At 35.8% G+C, this 20,950-nt stretch overlaps 3 protein-coding genes across 4 annotated transcripts; 1 reads left to right on the top strand and 2 right to left on the bottom strand.

Moving 5' to 3' along the window:
• Positions 1–5,435: 5,435 nt before the first annotated feature.
• On the top strand, positions 5,436–12,547 carry LOC128675588 (serine protease inhibitor swm-1-like). The gene is made up of 4 exons (XM_053755084.2): positions 5,436–5,863; positions 10,699–10,875; positions 11,293–11,478; positions 12,098–12,547. The coding sequence occupies exons 1-4, from the start codon at positions 5,788–5,790 to the stop codon at positions 12,358–12,360; spliced, it is 702 nt and encodes a 233-aa protein (XP_053611059.1). The 5' UTR covers positions 5,436–5,787; the 3' UTR covers positions 12,361–12,547.
• Positions 5,910–10,686, bottom strand: LOC128675589 (uncharacterized). The gene is made up of 3 exons (XM_053755085.2): positions 9,037–10,686; positions 8,157–8,298; positions 5,910–7,064 (listed from the first exon to the last, which is right to left on the bottom strand). The coding sequence occupies exons 1-3, from the start codon at positions 9,095–9,097 to the stop codon at positions 6,941–6,943; spliced, it is 327 nt and encodes a 108-aa protein (XP_053611060.1). The 5' UTR covers positions 9,098–10,686; the 3' UTR covers positions 5,910–6,940.
• A 64-nt stretch (positions 12,548–12,611) lies between the features above and the next one.
• On the bottom strand, positions 12,612–15,155 carry LOC128675300 (uncharacterized). 2 transcript variants are annotated; one of them, XM_053754610.1, is made up of 4 exons: positions 15,009–15,155; positions 14,251–14,339; positions 13,610–13,828; positions 12,612–12,781 (listed from the first exon to the last, which is right to left on the bottom strand). In XM_053754610.1, exons 1-3 carry the CDS (start codon positions 15,115–15,117, stop codon positions 13,610–13,612), a joined length of 417 nt encoding a protein of 138 aa, XP_053610585.1. In that variant the 5' UTR covers positions 15,118–15,155; the 3' UTR covers positions 12,612–12,781. The 2 variants fall into 2 exon arrangements, with proteins under 2 accessions (XP_053610585.1, XP_053610584.1); XM_053754609.1 differs by having other exon boundaries at positions 13,643–13,828.
• Positions 15,156–20,950: the final 5,795 nt, after the last annotated feature.

Here is a 20,950-nt window from a genome sequence, read left to right as displayed (position 1 = left end):
TTCTAGAACATTCTGGAACAGATGCAGTCTGTGACGTTATTACGTCCCGACGTCGAGTAAACTAAACATGCACGTATTGAGAACTAGGCTTTCACAAGTTTCATTCGGTTTCGAAATGAAATAAAATATGAATGAGACACGTAGGTAAGTTTTCCTTCGCGATAGGCTTGTCAGATTCGGCATACGTTGCTAGTTTAATAAATAAAAACTAACATAAATAAAAAAATATATTTCTTAGTGCCGTTTAATGTTCTCCAATTATACATTTCATTCTGAAATTCATTCTAAACGCATCGTGTTTGTATAAAGATAAGGATCATTAAAAGTTTAAGAGTTCGCTTCATATCCTTCTAACAGCTATTTTGCTGGGTTATACTGGGATCAGAGCCAATGCATGTAAAGTGGGCAGCCATCCAAACCCTTACACGAATACAGTCTAAATGGAACTGACTTAAAACATTCAATTTTCAGGTTCAAGGTTACTTCGCCGATGGGATAGGTCATTCACAAACACAACACAAAACAACACTCGACTCGACTCGACTCGACTCGACTCGATTCGATTCGATTCGATTCGATTCAAATCGTTTATTGCCATATATCGAGTGTGTTATTGCTAACACTGGTGTCAGATTTTATTCAAGTCGCCTAAAGACATCTGACATGACTTTTACGACTACTTACCGCAAACACACTAGAGAACTAAACTGTCAACCAGTGTGCAGGTTTCCTCACGATGTCTTCCTTCGCCGGAAGCAAGTGGTGGTCGATGAAAACTACTATATATGAGTCAGATTGGTATACAAACTCATATGGCACGAGTAGGATACGAACCTGAGGCCATTCGGCGGGCGTCTTAACCATTACACCACCACCGCTTCAATCGTGTTCATAGGTCGACTTAAGTATTTCCATTGCTCAGTGCGAAGACGCAGTACATTGCAGCTCTGTCGTGCTTCTTTTTTTTTAATTTCATTACTCCATCGTTCGCCAAAACGATGATTTTGCCAACGTCAAGGTTGAGATATTATGTTATAATGATTACATGAAACACGGTTCAATGTGTAACCTAAAATATAAGAGTGTAGCGGGAGCTAGGTATATACATACTATATGAATATATTATACATCATTTTGTATAGGTTTTGACATTGACGTGCGACGTTGATATGCGACGAAACTTTATATAATTTCAACGTTTTTCTGCGTTGATCTGTCGACGGATGTCAAAATGACGGGGGAAGATGCAACGGGACTTAGCAATGGGTACACGCTCTTACAATTGTATTAGCTTCTGCCCACAACTTCGTATGTGAGTAAAAATCCGTTTCCCGTGGGAATTTCAGGAAATCCCTCCTTAGTGCTCCCTTACACTCCCCGGGGAACCTATACACCAAATTTCAGCTTTCTATGCCCAGTAGTTTCGACTGTGCGTTGTCTGTCAGTCAGTCAGTCACTCAGTAACGCAAGACTTTTATATATTTATGTATTTAAACTAAGCTAATGGATATGCCATTTTACTAATAATGTATACTAGATTTCAGCACGTGGTTTTGATCACGGTATATTCCCACGAAGGCAGTCATTTTATCTGTGTCTTCCTCCGCATGTATACAAACATTTCAGAAATATTAATCAAGTAGAACAATTGTGAATAACAATCAAACAATTTTACGTTCGCAATCAAAGCAAATCTGTACCGTAACTAATATCATACATATTAGTTACGGTACAGATTATAAAATTACTTCCAGTAGTTAGGGTTAGATTAGGGTATATACATATAAAATGTACTTATTTTTATTAAAATAAATATCAAAATATGTTGTCACAAAACCAAATGTTCATCATCCAGTAAATAAAACTCCATGACATTTTTCTCATCAGCGCGACGTCGCCACAGATTTGGCTACATAATGAAAATTCTTCAAGATTCGCCTTATAAGTAGTTTCTCAACTGGCGCCAAGAATCCAATATTCTAACAAGACGACATTACTTATTAAACTTTGCACTTTTGGATTGGCAAGTTTTTATGATATTTTCAGTCACTTTTGAAAATCTAACTGCTGCGTGTCTTGCTGAGAATCAATTGGATTTTTGTAGGGCGTGTGGTTTCCGCCCCAGAATTACGAGAAGAACTTTATATCCTCTAGTGACATACGCGACTATGGGACGTCATTACTGAAATCCGACCGCGACAGGCTTCGTCAAATAAATTTTCATGTTTCGGTAAAATAATACACATTCCCCAAGCCATGAAGGTATTTAAAGTTAAATTCTCTAATAAATTATCCAGTGTGTAAGTCTGTCTTTGTTAACACGCCCCGCCCAGGCTGTGTTCGCTTCAATCAGGCGTGGAGCACTAATTTGTCCGTGGGAGTTTAACTTTAGGCTTTATGTATAGATTTTCAGATATAGTCTTCTTCATAGTCGTATTCTTCATGGCTGAGGGTCGTGGTTATTATGTGGAATGAAACAGAGACACAACAACTTTCTTGGCATTATTAATGGAATGGTTTACCATTGCCTTCTCCATTTCACACACAAGTTAATAAGAATCAACCAGTGTGCAGGTTTCCTCACGATGTTTTCCTTCACCGGACGCAAGTGGACGATGAAAACTACTATAAAAACAACTATACATGAGTCAGATTGGTATACAAACTCATGTGGCACGAGTAGGATTCGAACCTGGCACCTTTCGATCCACAGGCGGGCATCTTAACCATTACACCACCACCGCTTCATCAGATATAGTAGAACGTCGTAAATTTATACGGCTTTTATAGTGACACGTGAGAAAAGTTATAACCGCTGAAATCATTAAACAATATAGTATTTTATACCAGTATATATGTAAACTGTCGGCAAACGATTGATACTACACTGCAGTTGATTTTCTTTGCGGTAATAACAGTTCACATATAATACAATCTCTAGAGTGTACTTTCTTTACCTTGGCATCTATTCGAGTACGACGATAGTGCTTACGCGTATTTTTTTTATGGCTATATTGATTTATTTTTCTAATATTTTTTACAACAATATTTTTTACATTTTTAAAAGAAATATAGCATTAATTTCGTAATCTGAAAGGGTAATATTTTCCGTCAAAAATAAGCATTAAAAATACATTTTCCCCAATGCCTCCACATAAAGGCGAAGTGTTGCCATGAAATACGTCCCAAAATTGATTTTCTCCAAGAAACGCTTTCGTATCGCCAATAAATTGGATTTTAACATCATAAATATGAAGCTAAGTCGGTATGTTTGATATTCTCTTGTCTTGAAGATGGTAATGAGGTTTTATGCTTCATAAATATTGTACTTAATACATAACTAGCCCGGCTTTGCTCAGTTAAAAACATATATATCTAAACTTTCCTCAGGAATCACACTATCTATTGGTGAAAACCGTATGAAAACCCGTGCAGTAGTTTCTACGGTAATCTTGAATATAGACAGTTCAGTTCAGTTCACAGTTCTGGCTGTATTGTATTCGTTTCTGTGTTTATTTATTTAATTATTAAAACTTCATTACACGAAATATTAATTGTAAAAGTGGGCTAAATGTTAAAAGCATTGTCTCAGCTCCACACTGTTGTCGAACTCAGACACATGCCGATGCGAATGCGTGAACATTGCGTATTTAGTATGAGTGCTTATATTTACCGCCATAAAAAAACCAACAATGTATACCGAATCCGTTAAAATTTGCCAAACTGTTCAACTGACGATCGCGTGGAGCGTGAATTATCTAACAGCCAATCAGTGTTTGTGTCCATCGATAATCTTATTGCGGGCCGTTGAGCGTCGTCTGTCTATTCTAATAAGCATAAAAGAAAGCATAGTCGAGGTTTCCAATAACTAAATTGAAATATAATATGTGTGTGGTCAACAAGAGCTTCGTAAATGTTTGCGTAAGGGACAATCAAGGTAATGCTTGTGCCCATACAAAGCTCTATCTACAAAACCTCATACACCACACACTTTGTATATAACATCCTCCACGAGGAGCTCTGTTTCACCACTTTTTGGTAAAATATCATTGTTATCTGTCAGATAGTCAAATCGGGAAAGTACCCATTAGACCTCTAAAATTATACCTCATTCAAAAATAGGGCCCATCCGTCCTCCCTTCAAATCAAAGTATCCACTGGACCCCAAAAAAAAAAAAATTACCTACGCAAAAGGACCCATTCGACCTCCTATCATAGTCATGGTCTGCCTAAGTTGTTTCCGGGTTAACCCTATGTAATTCTTGTGAAACACTATTTTTTACTCTGTTTTATTATGTCATACTAGCTGCGCCCCGGGGCTTCGCTCCCGAAATTTCATAACAATCCCTCCAGTAGATATTGCATATTTAAATGCCGATAAAAAATCTTCACATATGTAGAAAAAATATTATATGATTAATGCCACTAATAATATATACTAATAATATTTGTAGGATAGCGGCTAGATATTTAAATTACTTTTTTAAAACTGGATATAGTCGTATTTCGATTGTTGAGAAATCACTGTTATAATAAAAATTCAAAAATTAACTTACTGGAGAATACTTGCAAAATTAAAACGAAATGGCGCGACGTATCCTTATCAATCGAATCGAGTACAGATACCGCACCAAAAAACACATGAATGAAACAATTCAATCAGTGTCACATAGTTGCAGTTTCGCAATCGATTGATGTCGAAATTTCATAATAGCAGATTCTGTTTAGGGTTCCATACAACAAGCTGGTATAATTGGAAATACTGATTGCAATTTTTCGAGAAAAATAATATGTGTGAATAAAAAATTACTAGTGTACGCCGCCGTCGCTTAGACAAAGTGGCGTAGGTACCTTGCAAATTTCTGCGAAGGTTAAAGTTAACGTTAGTGTTGACTGGTGCAACCCACTCTGGGTGATTGAGGTGATTTTTGTGGTAAGGATACAATACTTTCAAAGATGGCGGGTTGATTGCGAGCCAGTTGATTTTTACTGCAAGCACAATCAGTTTCTAACCTAAAACTTACCGAAATTCATCAAAATCCCTGCACATTGTCCAAATTCTTTTTTACATATTTAACAAATTTATTCATACATATTTGATTCAATGTAGCAATAAGAAAAAAATCGTTTTGGGTCAAATATTATTTTGAAAAAAATTGAACTTGTAGATTTTACTCATATGTTAATTTTTTTGTATTTGTGTTTCGCATTCATTAATTTATTTTGAAGATTTACTGGCATTTTAGACGACCGGTGGCGCAGTGGTAAAGTGCTTGCCTCTGAACCCGGGGGGGTTCGATCCCCGGTCGGGTCATGATGAAAAATTATCTTTTTCTGATATTTATCTATATATATATATATATATGTATTTGTTATAAATACATATATAGATAAACATCGCCATTGTCGTTCATATAGCATCGTTGAGTTAGTATCCCATAACACAACTCTCGAACTTACTTTTTGGCTAGCTCAATCTGTGTGATTTGTCTTTATATATTTATTTATTTTAGTAAACCATCTACCAAATTTAAATCTGTACACTTGACAAAGTATAAGCTAAAATGGTGGTTTTCATGCAATTCCGACTCGCACTTGTCAAGTTTTCCGATGCAACGGTCTGATGAAATTCAAGGATGGCACAATTTTTTTGTTCAAAATCATTATTTATATTGACCATTCAACCAATGAGAAGGTCAGAGTTGTACCGCAGTGCATTCAGTCATATTGTTTAGAAAATTCCATATCAGTGCACGAGTTTTGTGGAATTAATTTAAAAAAATCAAAATGTCAATACGTGAAGATTTTGTGATTATTTTCTTCGGGTTGGTAGCCCTCACTGCCGGTGTTTTTATTACAAAAGGTTGGTTATTTATTATTCAAATTCAAATTCAAAATTCTTTATTCAATTTAGGATGATATACATCACTTATTGACTTCAAAAAAATCACTTAAACTAAGTCTACTGGCGGCTTCCAAAGCGCTGGTGAAGAAGACGCGGCGCAACAAACTTCACCGCAGCCTTTTCTCCAAGGACGTCAATTAACAAATATAGGTCTTATACGTTTATACATTCTTTCATAATATGTTCTCACATCATATTAAATAAAACAACTTTGTTCATATACAAATAATAACTTACTTTAATCTATGTCAATTATCCTGTGTCAATGACTTCTAAATTACGCTACGAATTTCAATGTGGTTTTCACTATTAAATATGACGTTTTTGACCGAAATTTTATACGAGTATAATACAGTCCCGGACAAATATTGCGTAACTGTAGACATATAATGTTGTAGACACCGTACAGTCATATCTTCCGTATCGCTCATACAAGAAAGAGATATGCATATTAATAATACAAGAGAAGAAACGAGACAGAGCGCTGACTTCTTTTGTCCCTCATCAAGTGCCCGGCCGAATCTGCCATTTTGCTTAAGATTAGCCGTATTGGCCTGGGAAGTTATCTTGTGTCTCATTTACACTCTTCCGTCGTTTATATATTTTTCTTGGTTTGTGCTAAACTCTTGACTTTAGTCCATTCAAGTAATAGTATTTTATTAAAATGCTTATAGAAGTCAATTTCTTATCTGTGCGGAGGTTAGCATGAGATTTATCGAGAACGTAATCGTATCGAAAACATAATTTATAAAAATAGTGCTGTCGTAATACCAACTGCGCCCCGGGGCTTCGCTCCCGTGGAGATTTCGTGATAAAAAGTACCCTATGTGTTATTCCAGGTTATATTCTACCCGTGTACCAATTTTCATAACAATTGGTTCACTAGATTTTGCATTAAAGAGTGATCAACATACATACATCCTCACAAACTTTCGCATTTATTAGTCGGTTTTGTAGTAAGTACGTTGTCCATACGATTAAATTCTCGCATGAAACTCATGACAATCTGAGGGGTGTCTTTTCACATCATTTATTTCAATATTGACGTAGTTCGGGAAATTCTTTGGGTAAATGCATAATTATTCTAAGCAAGCGTCTATCTCGACATAGTGTAGCCAAGATACAGTCCCCACCAGGATAAGAGCGCACGTAGCTTTTCCTAAAAATATAAAAAAAAACTGGTTGCATTCCGGGAGTGCCGGCAGTGTAGTGAAAACTTGAATATTAACGTTGTGCATTTTTGACGTCTTGCGAATTTCTGACGCGAGTTTAACATTTTTTACCCATCACAAAAATTGCGCAACGCCGCAAAATAAGTTTTCACTTCGAGAAAACCTTTTAATCATGATTAAATTACACTCCAAGCTAAATAAATTATTAAATCAAAGCAGTGTACGTCTATTTGAGAAAGACAATACCAAAGGCAATCAAACAAATTATGGCAAACTCATAAATTATGCGTGTGTACATAAATATGCTACACGTAGTTTGCCTAAACGTCGATGACTAAGCCTACTGGCAATAATGCAACCCTTTTTGGGAATGCTATTGTGTCTATCAGCTAATATTGACGCATCAATCAACTATTGACGTCAAAAATATACTTAAAGTCTACTGCCGACTTCCAAAGCAGGTGAAGAAGAAGCGGCGCAACAAACTTCACCGCAGGCTTTTCTCTAAAGACGTCAATTGACGTTTTTTGCTATCATATTTTATGTCAATGAAAGGCATCTGACACTTTTACGTCGTTCAGTCGCCTCGTATTACAATTAATCTTGTGGAATATAGGATACTTATGTCTTTTTCAATCCATCGGTGAAAATTCTACGGAAATTATTATAATAATAATTTAAAAAATAATTGGATATTTTCTATTCGGCGCGGTCTTTATGAGACTATAATTAGAATACAAAGCATTTTTTAATTTTGTTCGCGCATCACGCAAAAACTGCTGGATCGAATATGATGCGGTTTTCCCAGTTTTAGAGCATATGGTTTAACTTAAAATCTGGCATTGGTTTCATTGCCATACGTCGCTTCGAATCCGTGACATTGACAAAAATTCACGCGCGGACGCACGCAATAAACGCGTGGCGGAGCCGCGAAAAAAGGCTAGTATATAAATAAGACACCATTTAAATATAAATAAGATTTTTTTTCTGTTTGTTCTAATGGTTTGCTGGGAAATTCGCCATTTGTTTATTAGTATGTTTTTACTTGGAACACTAAAGTTTAATAAATAATTACCAACTTGCAAAAACACCCAGACTTGCAGTGCAGCAGTTTCTGAGGAACTGAGTATATTCTCAATGTCTTCTGGTCGTTCTGCCAGCACGTAGACTCGTCGTGGAATGAACACGCCACGTGGATCTCCCTGCGTGGACATTTCCTTCCTAGAAATATACAAGTTTATTTCTTAGACAAATTAAAAACGCCCGTCTTTCAATATTCATTTCGCTACAATTTATGAACGGCTTAACCGATTTTGATCAAACATATCTAAGAACCACCTTATAAAAATTCGCTATCTAATGATAAAAAACCACATCTATATCGGTTCACCCGTTGATGTGCTACGGTGTCGATCAAACTTATAACACCCCTCTTTTTGCGTCGGGGGTTAAAACTACTAGTTGTTGACTTCGTCAGCGTAGAATGGTTAAAACTCCTAATTCTAACTGTATAATTATATTTTTGCGATTAATGCATTTGCTCATGCCAGAATACTAATTTCTAGTAGCTTTATGTTGATAGCCAATTAACAAGAACTCTTTCAACAAGATTTTCACGCAAACTTTCAATCACCATTATAGTCTTTTAGGGGTTGATTTAAAAAAAAAGTAACCTGTGTTTGAACGGAGTCTTTAAATGCTTACCGACTTTATCAAAATCGGTCAAGCGGTTTAACTGTGAAAACGCAACAGACAGACTATCGCAATTACAACATTTGTAAGAATCATAATAATAATGAAATGAATGAATATTGTAATGAAAGAGAGATCAACATAAGTATTTTTGTCTCTTTTTCATTTGGATGGAATTTGGTAAACAAGTATAGAATAATAACGTTTATTAACACATTTGGGATAATATTAATCCTAATTAATCCACACGAGAGAACAAGTACTCACTAAGTAGAACGCAATCGTAAATTCCTACAACGCAAAGCAGAAAAACGAACACTTTTTCCATTTCCTAAAAACTGCGATTGTTAAGGTGGAAGTCAGGTAATAAAAGTTAGTCGAGTGTATAATTAACTGTTAGTGTCCGTGAACCGTTGCCTAGTTAATTTTATAGTTGATTGCATTAATTAAATGTTATATAATGATTGCCTAACTTTTTTAGGTCAGCATTAGTAACTATATTGTGTCATTCAGTGCATTATGATCTGTGATCGTTTGGCGTGTGGTTCTCGGCCAGTGGATTTCGTACGAGGCGAATAAAGGACATAATATTATTATGCCCTATTGCTAAGGCACTGAGCTTTCTGAATTATTTATAAGATAACTAACTTTTTTCCGCGGCTTTGCCCTTTATTTCGTGCGTTCGCTCGTAACCTATTATAGTCAATATCTTGTGTTCTAAGCAACGTGTCGCGATGAAACCAATACCAGATTTTAAGTTAGACGTATGGTCTATACAACTGAGTAAATCTTCAGTTTTTGCGTGATGCGCGATCAAATATATAGACAGACGAAAATTATTTTAAAAAAATGTTTTGGCTTTTATTTGTCTCCCTAATGGAGGGTACTTCCGAAAAAATCCTGTAAATCCTCTCTTAGTGCTCCCCTACACTCCCCGAGGAACCTACATGCCAAATTTCAGCTTCTTACGCCCAGTACTTTCAGCTGTACATTGTCAGTCAGTCACTCACTCACTCAGTAACGGAAGAGTTTTATATATATTTATGTATTTATTTATTATAAGAATCCTTCTTTGCGTGTCGATGGCAAATCTGAAAACATCCTTTTTTGCCAGAACCGAGTTAATTCAATGGCTTTAACAGAAATTCTGGCACTCGGGAGTAGTGAGTGGATAACTCATCGATTGTGGCAAGAAAGATAAAAAATAATTAATTAAAATTAAACAATCGGTGCGATTAGATATTAAAGTTTTCGCATAGTTGACTGGGTGATAGGCATACTACTCCTACCAATCCTAATAATATTAAATAAATAAATATATTAGGACAAATCACACAGATTTAGCTAGCCCCAAAGTGAGTTCGAGATTTGTGTTATGGGATACTAACTCAACGATACTATATTTTATAACAAATACATATATAGATAAACATCCAAGACCCGGGCCAAAAAGATCGTTTTCCATCATGACCCGAGCGGGGATCGAACCCGGGACCTCTCGGTTCAGTGGCAAGAACCTTACCACTGCGCCATCGACGTCGTCATTGGAATATTATAAATGCGAAAGTTTGTGAGGATACATGTGTTACTCTTTCACGCAAAATCTACTGGAAGGATTTTTATGAAATTTGGTACACGGGTAGAATCCAACCTGTAACAACACATAGGGTCCTTTTTATCCCGAAATGTCCATGGGAGCGAAGCCCCGGAGCGCAGCTAGTGCTTTATAAAGTACATCCTTTGTACTGTCGACCGACGGTCATCATGAAGGTCCCTTGATGACGTTGACATGATATTTTTCAGATTGACCAGGTTATTGGATGTTCATCTATAATATGTATATGTTACAAAATGTATCTCATAACACAAGCCTCGAACTGGACTTTGCGGCTGAATGAAATGAGTTTTATATACCATTTTTTTTTCTAGATGAGTGCCCTCCGAATGAAGAATACTTACTTTGTGGCTCAGCGTGTCCCTTCAACTGCACAGACCCCAAGGGTCCAGTGACCTGTTCTGATGATTGTGTCGAGGGCTGCTTCTGCAAGGCTGGGTTCTTGAGGAACGAGAACGGCACGTGTGTTAATGCTGACCAGTGTATTGGCGGTATGCACTCATATTCTTGTTCCCGAGTGACTTAGTTTACTTTTTATCCCTAAGTCTTTACGAATATCCCTAATCTTTGGGGGGCGAAACCTTAGTTTATTTTGATTTTCATCATTTAAGTACGATAGTGACAAAATATATTATAACTTAAAGCATAGGTACTTTAACTTATGAATAAAAGGGTTAAACAATATTTATAGGGCCCTGATTCGCCGCTCGCGGAAAGTATCTGATAGTTTATATAACATCTAATTGATAGCGTTAATAAAGATAAAATAATGTTTCAGAAATGTTGGATAGGACTAACAGGCAGATTTATTTAGCAGTTAGTTTGTCCGTCAAATACATTAAGATAGTTATCGGAAGGTGGAGAAACAGATTTTCAATATATTGATATGTATTCCGCTTGTCTTTCAGATAAGAACCCAGTCTGCGGGACGAATGAGGAGTTCCTATCTTGTGGGACAGCCTGCCCAGGCACATGTTCCAACCCTGACCCATTGGTCTGTGGGTTAGCGTGCAGCATGGGCTGCTTCTGCAAGTCTGGTTATGTCAGAGACGAGACCAGCAACTCCTGCGTCACTTTGGATAAATGTCCTGCAGGTAAAAAGTTTCTCTCTTGTGGAATAACTTCTCCCAGTATCTGATCCCTGACACTGCGCTGGCGAGCTATATGTGATGCTTCTGCAAGTTTGGTCGTGTCAGAGACGAGACCAGCAATTCCTGCGTCATTTTGGATAAATGTCCTCTAGGTAAGGAGTTTCTATCTTGCGGGACAGCTTCTCCTACTTACAGCGCTATCCTGGCCCATTGGTCTGTGCGCTGGCGTGCTGTATGTGATGCTTCTGCAAGTCTGGTTATGTCAGGGATGAGACCAACAACTCCTGCGTCACTTTCGATAAATGTCCTGCAGGACTGCAATTTAACTTGATCTATTTAGTACGATTATGTTAGTTAATGTGGGTTAAATTTTAGTTAACTTCAGTTAAATTTCGATTCACTTCCTAGCCTTCGATGGATTAGAATTTTGTAATACAACTTTAGTATGAATGACAATGCATTATTATGATATGCATGACGGACGATTTACTGCACGGAAATGATGTTTTCATTAAACAATATCTCCTCGAAGACAATAAAAGCTAGTGTGAAAAATGACATTTTTAACAGTAACTCATATTGCACTGGAATCACATGATGTGTAGGTCCTTTTAATTTTCAGAACAATGCTTCAATCAGAACGAAGTGTATGACATCTGCAACGCGAACTGCGAGGCCTCCTGCGCAGACCCGGAGCCGATCTGCACGAAGCTCTGTCAGGGTGGCTGCGTGTGCGCATCCGGGTTGCTGCGCAGTGAAAGCGGAGACTGCGTGAGCGTGGATAAGTGCCCCAAGAGCAATAGTACTGAACCAGGTCTGCTGGGGAAGTACTTGAATGTGATAAACAAGATTATACATTTGTCTTCTGTCAATGGGAGTAGTTAAATATTCTAGTATTAGAATCACATTCCGCTCTCTCGCGAATCTTCCATTTATCAAGTTGTGTTACGTGCCTTTAGGTTTTAGCAATAACAAACTCGATAAGAAAGAAAAGCTATCATAGCGGTCCAACCTGGCTTTGCTCGGGTAAAACCGTAATAAATTATCACCTAAACCTTCCACAGGTTATTAATTCTCCAGGTGGCAAACCTAATTTATTTATGTTATAATAATTATTATTATTAATTACTAAAATGTAAGGTTAAAATAAGCGTTTAATATAAACATAAGTACAATAACGTTATGTTAAAATACAAAATATTTAACTATGTATAAATAAAAATGAACCGACAATAAATAAAGTTATAGAGAAAAAATCCATTTTGTTTGCCTTGTTCGCCATTGGAAGTGTGATTATGTTGGTTACCTGTAAACAAAGATAAATTAATTTTAGCAGATAATAACAAAAATAAATATTCAGCTACACAAACAGTCCTGAAAGTTGAGAACGAGCGATTTTATATTTTTACTACTAGTTACGCCATCTATGCAGTGATGATGAAACTAAACATTAACTTGCGTCAGAAATATTTATCTGTCAGTGCTTCGCGTTCACACAAAAAGCAATGCCTATTAGTTATAGCTAAAGAGCATAGATGGCGTGATTTGTAAGCCGATTCTTGCCGAACTCGGACTGATGCCGACGCAAATGCATGAACATTGTGTATGTGTATATGAGATTCAGAAAAAAGTTCGGCGAACTGTTCCACGATAATTTATACGCCAAATATCTTATGATGAAAATTAATTTTAATTTTATTATCGTGATCATTATGATTTTCCTTATTGTGTTTTATTCTATGAACAATATAAAATCCTAACTAATATTATAAATGCGAAAGTAAATTTGTTAGGTACCTCTTCACGCTTTATCTACTCAACCAATCTTCTTGAAATTTTGCATACAATATAGTTTGAAGTATGGAGAAGGACATAAGGTACATTTCATCTCGGAAAAATAACTGTTCCTGTGAGAAATATACGCAAGCGAAGCAGCGTGCAAAAGCTAATATAAAATATATCAAATTCATACCTATTAATTATAGGACTTTAAAATAATTACCCACAAAGAGATTGTATGTTTTTTGTCCAATAGATCAGCTTTATTGAGATTTATTTGACAGAGGTAAACAAAGCCAAGTCGTATCAGTGTAACTTTGTATTTTGTGTGTTAATATTCTATCCACAGACTAACCTACGCAAAATATCCCATGGAAACTGACGTCACCTTTCGATACTCCTCCTCCCTGATGCCGTAAGTCAGGTAAGAGAAGGAGAGGAAGTCTGAGTGGTTGGATATGAGCTGGAAGACCATGCTCTTGGATCCAGCCTGGCCACGCACCATTTTGAAGACGACCTCGCCTCCCTCGTCCACTGTCGCTTTCACGTCTAAGTAGGTGATGACGAAACCGCTCTGAAAGTATATAGGTACAAAATTAAAAAAAAGTTATAGATTTATTATTATTATTATAGGTAGGTATTTAGGTATTTAAGGTACTAAACCTTATAGTCTAGTCAAATAAGATAATATATATTTTTTTCTGAATATTATCTTCTAAGAAATCTCGTCAGATTCTAAAAAAAATGGCATTTTTGACTGTAAACATTCCACACGTGACAAAAAATACACACGTGCATTAAACCGTTGACGAGTTCCACGTTAGGAGCCGATCCCGGGCGCAACATCGGGTAATGCTTATCATAATAATGCATTGTCTTAAAAACTGAAGCGTTGTGAAAAAAATTATAAAAACGTCGGGAAATTTTTAAAAAATTATACATAAAAGAAATTGTTGTAAGAATTGACTTATGTAATAAGTAATAACTTTTTTTTACCTTAGAAGTAGCAGTGACAGTCACAAAGAAAGGGTCGTAGTTATTTCTGTGTCTGTATCTGTCTGAGCCTCCATACATGGGCAGTGAATCTGGAATTTAGATAATTACAACAATCTATAAAAAAAAAATGTTTTGTATACATTGTCAATAAGAATTAAAATAGGTACGTATAGTTTCTTTTTTTATTTCTGTCTATTCTGTTCAATTCAACACGACGTCTACTCTACCACGATACACCGAAAAAAAAAACACGACAATCTTAAAATTGGATTCGATTTCATACAAAATGATTACACAAGCTCGCAAAATTAAAGTTTGTTTTTTTATTTTAATTATCTACAATGTGTCTACAAATTGGTACTTGGTACGGCCTCGACAGACATGTATTATGGTTTTTTCATGGACTAAAAAATAGGTAAATGTGGCCTTAGAATTTCGTAAATCAAGGCTATCTAAGGGACAAAGATGTGACCCTGACGTAAGAGTCTTTAATCATAGGGATATTTTGCTCTTGCTCGGAATGCAGGATAAAATATCCCACGCTCACACGAGTTCTAAGTTCTACAATGAAGCATGTGTTCCCGCCCTAGAATAGGACCACCGCATAATCTCAATGCCTATTCACTCTTGCCTTGAAATATTACTAAATTGTTGGTATTGTTGTAGGTTTCGGTGAATATCTACGCGGGGAGAGAATTCCAGACCACAGCTGCAGTTCACATCTTGCACTTGATTTTCACAAATTATTTGATACGTACTTTCATACTCAATTCCAATTCTGAATTTTTCCGTGTGAAACAGTTTAGGGGCTGCCATGACACTGGCCACCACACACAATAACACAATACACCATCTATTTTGAGACATTTTAACGTTTAAAAAAATTCTAAACGGTTGTCGCAGAAATAAAGAGAATACTTACTGATTTTTTGTTCGTCAGACAAATTATCTTGGTTTATCCAGAATTGAGTGTATTCCACTTGACACCTCTTGAGATTGTACCTAGAATTTCATATATCTATTTAGAGGCGTTACCTAAATTATTTTTTTTATAAATAACAGTTTCAATTTAGAAAATACATTTTTAGAAGTGTTGAAATATACAAATTTGCATTGTATAGTTTGGTTCTATATCCACAAGACGAGATGTTTGTTTAAGTGAGTATTTATTAAGTGATTTGGACATATCATAAAATCTAATTTGGGTTACATTTTCAATCTTACTTACGTATTATATCCGGGAAAATTATTGAAGTATTTATATTACTTGTTTTCGTAATTAAATACAAATTAATGGAAATTTAAATCTGGCGCTATTTAGATACTATAACTGTCGCACTCAACGGCAAAACCCGTGTAACAATAAGTGCATTTTAAGTTTTATTGAAACAAATGAAAATTTATATCAATCATGAAATAACCCACACAGCAATCAGTTGACAGCTTGTGAAACATCTATCGCAATGAGGTTATAAGAAATGGAACGAAAGTAAAGGTTCCAAAAGGAACAAATCAATTTCTACTATATACAGATAAGATCTCCCAATATCAATTTTAAAATGCAACATTGGCTTTGGTGTTTCACAATTTCTACGCATATAATCTTATCTTTGTAACTTGTAACCTACATCTGTTTGGAGTAGGTACCATTTTTGTGGATTTGTGTTAAAATAGTCTTTACCTTGAACTTGAAACCATTGTGGCCATCCAAATCAAAATGGACCTTATGGCGCCCGGCACTTACTGTCATTATTGCCGTTGTTTTGTATTCGAACAACGGCAATAGAGACCTAAGTGCCAGCCGCCCATAAGGTCCCTTTTGATTTGGACGGCCACAATTATTTCCATCGTTTTTTAAATTAATACTAGCTTTTGCCCCCGACTTCGCACGCGTGATTTCCCACGGGAGCAGTTGGAATGAAAGGAATTAAAGATGCCCTATGTCCTTCTTCGTACTTCAAGTTGAGTAGATAAAGCGTGAAGAGGTAAGAAACAAACTAACAAAGTTACTTTCGCATTAATAATATTTAGGATTAATCTAATGTAAGTAGTAGTTTCATACATATGCAATATCGCGTCTTTATCGCTTGCGGAGGAGACAGAGCCAGAGTTGGTGGAATAGAAGTTAAATAATGAGTGGTTGCTCTCCCATTATGGGAAGAATTTTCAGCCTCTCCCTTAAAAAAAGTCACTTAATTAATTAAATGAAATTTTATTTCGAGACATAAATACAGTTTTCCATTTCATCAATTGGTGAAGAGTTTACGAGAGCGTTTTGTATTGGTGTTGCATCCGAATTACTTGCTCATGTTACTCATTCGATAAATGGATGGAAAGTAAAAAGCCAATTCGAGTTTGTGACCGTTTCGTGAGCAAAATGTTTATAAACAAGTTTTTTTCTTGGGGACATGGCGATTTCTGATTAATGTGCTGGATTTAAAAAAATTCTGACAATAATTACTTATCAATTTTGTAGCTCTTTTGTTTGTCCCACTAATATATTGGATGCGAATGTGTAGGAATGTTTATCAATCAATCGGTGATGGATTTCTGGAATACCACATAGACTACATATTATATAGGCCAAGTCTATGCCAAGATTGCTATAGGATTTTATCTCAAAATTAGTAAACAACAACATCTAGTAGTTAATATTATAGCCAGTTTTTCCACAACTGTATAAAAACTTACATTTTGGCAATGAAAAGCGAGAATTACATTGAATTAGATTGGCTCAGATAAAATTTTTCGTTGAGTATCCGAGTAACCGTCACGTGAAAAAGTTGCAAAATTGTATGTTCATAGTTCGTTCACAATAACCGCCCATTATTAAAGCATTTAGCTTTTTTATTTATATTTTTGTTCTTTTGTTTGTTGTCCATACTGTCACAGTTCTATTGTTTCTCGAATTATATGAATTCATACAATTTTATCGCCGATTTATTTCAAATATTAATATAATTTTAAAGCAGAAATTTAAAATAACAAGCTCAGTTTCCAACACGCTTGACAGACTTGATGCACTATACAATTTGTAATACATATACTTAATTTAGTTTATTTTAAAGTTTTGTCTATTTTTTTTTTAATAATTTGTTATCATCAGGGACTGTATACCGATATGAATTTAAGTATATTTATTTTCTGTACGACGTCATATATTTAAGATCGGGTATCATAAAATTTCAGTACAGATACTTTTTTCTGTATCACTAACGCAAAGTGTCAATACAGATATTATTTGTACCCTTATTTATTACAGTATTGTTAAAATGGGTATTCATATTTTTTCTGTAAGATGCCATATATCGATTTGCAATAACATTACATATCTGTATAATTTATTTTTTCTGTATAATGGGTAGGTATAACTTTCCATTATTACCTATTGGCTAGTTTCGTGACTGTTTAAAACTAGCTGTAATTGTGCGCCCTTCTCAGTACTTCTAGAGATTTACACCGGAGCAGTTGCAACTATCATATGTTAAAATAATAGATTAAACCAGACTACTAAGCTTACTAAAATGACAAGGTTAATAGTCTCTCTAGGTGATATTCTAACACTCGTCTAGTCCATCGCTTGGTGTCCATTCGCATCCAATAACATATACATTTCATTTCATTTAGTTCTTCCACAACAGACTTCAAAAATAGGTACTAGTATTGTGGTAACGCTACATATAAATTTACCGATCTCGAACTCGAGTTACACTCGACGTACAAAACGACACTAACCCCAAAATATTGAGTTTTATAGCGACATAAAACACGTTATGACTTGATGCAATATCGGCTTTGATGTTTCCGCATCAATTAGATTCGCAATTCTACACACAGAATCCCACAGACCTTCCAGATATTTTCTGTTTCGCTGTAAATAGATATTGGTTTTATTTCGGGCCACGTAAAGGGATCTATTTTTGGCCCAGATCAGATTATTACAAGCTTTCATATTTGTCTATGAAATGTGATATTGCAAAATGTGATATATACATTTCTTTATGTTGTCAAGATGGTACCTATATTTTTTTTTCGACAGCGCGGCCACAGCTGTTCGGAACGTTCTAAGAACCACCTAAAGCGTCTCACAGAATTTTATATTAGTGGTATAACTAGTATTATATATATTATAGTTTAAGCTAAGTGTGTAAATATTATAAGCTATAGTCAGTCTAGTCAGCTATGGCTTACTGAGTTTTATTGCGTTGCCATTTGACGAGTCAGTTTTATGGTCACTATTATTTAAAGGCCATCGTCATAAAAAGCGGGAAAATGTTTAAACTACACCTATTGTACGTCTTTAGGGACCCTACGGGTGGAAGCATGTTTCTCTGTATACAAAATATTTAATCAAACTGGCGCAAAATATCCTTTATCTAGCTATACTAGCTTTTGCCCACAGTTTCGTATGTGAGTAAAATCCGTTTCCCATGGGAATTTTCATGACTAAAAGATACGTTGATTTGAAAAGTACTTACAATAGGATCAGTCATCACAGCAACATCAGTAAATCTGAAATGTATGTATTTTTTAATTATACTGGCATTACTATCATTAAACAATATATTAGTGCCATGCATAGGTACTATATATAATACAAGCAATATGTACATATTGGAAATATTAACAGTAATTACTGACTAGAAAATAAAGATACTTTATATATATATATATATATTTTTAAACTATGTTAAGTATTCTATTGTGTGCAATCCCAAATACTGGCGCAACCGAACATCGGCTCTTTCACACGTTTGTTTAAAATGATATGCAATTCCAAGTTTGTACACACAATTACTGCACATTTGTTCTGGTAATCCATCATTTTTGCTTATCTGAATACATCAAAATTTGGTAAGTAATTAAAAAAGTAATTTAGCTTTTGAATGCTTGCTTTTATGTTAGACAAACTTACTTTACTTTTCAGTTATTGCTCCCCTTCACCGTCCTAGGAACCTACATACCAAATTTCGGCTTTCTCATTGGCAATATTTTGTCTACGTGCTTAGTCAATGATTCTGGGCAACTTTTAGTATGGGAGTAACTCCGAAATCGCGAAAAAAAAAATTAATTAATAGCTGTTTTTTTTTTCACGATTTCGAGGTTCCTTCCATACGAAAAGTTGTTCAGTACCATCGACCGAGCATGTAGATACGAGTAACATAATGCCAATGTACAAGAATTCACACTGTATATGTTTAAAATATATTTTGGGACAGCAATTAGGCAAATACGCATTCCCAAAGAAGGTTAACTGCGTAAAATCAGGCCTGAATTTCCAAAATTTCAAGTCGGATCTAGTCGTCCCAGTACTGAATGGCCAGTATGAGAAAGAGAGAGATGGAAAAAAACACTTTTAGCAGAATCGACACTCCATCGGCATTCCATTGCGCAAGAAATCGCTATAATAATACCATCCCATATTAATATGAAGAATAAACAACAATATTATTTATCGGTCAGTTTATTCCCGAATGAGCGGCCACGAGATTGGTTGAGCAAATATTGTGTTACCCGGCGTTCTTGTTGAACGACGTAATTCTCAACGACGCGATGCGACGTTAGAGCACGGATTCACAAGTCGATATTGTCGGCGTCCTCCCGCTTTGTCATTTTAGCGCCAAGTCCCATTGATCAGTCACGCTCGTTGCGCGATGTAGGTTGGTTGCTTGTTGTGCCTTCTTTTCTTATTTTAGTAATCACAAATCATCATCATCACAATCGAGTGTGTTATTACTAACACTGGTGTCAGATTTTATTCAAGTCGCCTAAAGACATCTGACATGACTTTTACGACTACTTACCGCCATCTAGTGGCAGATAGTCGCATACACACTAGAGAACTAAACTGTCAACCAGTGTGCAGGTTTCCTCACGATGCTTTCCTTCATCGGAAGCAAGTGGTGGTCGATGAAAACTACTATATATGAGTCAGATTGGTATACAAACTCATATGGCACGAGTAGGATACGAACCTGAGGCCTTTCGATCCACAGGCGGGCGTCCTGACCATTACACCAGCACCGTTTCAGTAATCACAAATAATCCTACAGAAACATTAGGCCAATCGAAAATGAACAGTCAGGACATGAAGCAACCAAAATTCATTGCAAATTCGTCGCTATTACCGCGACTTAAGGATCCAAGCATGACAAAACATGCGACTATACTATGTGTGCAATCATTACTCAACTTTACATCATTATGTGTGTTATTATGTGCATAATAACACACATAATGTAAGCCCGGAGGGCTTCCATGCTCGACGGTTGAGGAAGTAACCGGGAAAACGTCATTGCGTCCCCACGTAGACGCACGGGACGTTAGTAACGCGTTTGAATGTTTCGTGGTAGGACTTCAGTACACGATCTTTTATCTATCAATGAGATATTTCTTTCAATATTGAATGAGAATGGATCTGTTAGTTTTGGCTCTTCGTGGAAAAATATCGCAATAGGTTTGTTAAGTCCTATTGTTTTTCGTCCTTGAACTTCGGAGAAAACCAAACTTGGTACTAAAGAAATATGTTGGGATATTAATAAACTTCTTTCTTAAGAAAGTTACATATATTCTATATTTATGTTATAAAGAGAACATGTTTTTAGTTTCGTTTCTTTGTTTGTCACAAATAAACTCAAATACTACTTTTATGTATGTTTGTAACGCGATAACTTTCGAACCGTGTTGGTCTGATTTTGAT

This window comes from Plodia interpunctella, chromosome 14 (assembly GCF_027563975.2).
Source record: "Plodia interpunctella isolate USDA-ARS_2022_Savannah chromosome 14, ilPloInte3.2, whole genome shotgun sequence".
Lineage (NCBI taxonomy): Eukaryota > Metazoa > Arthropoda > Insecta > Lepidoptera > Pyralidae > Plodia > Plodia interpunctella.
This window is presented reverse-complemented; position numbering and strand designations above follow the sequence as displayed.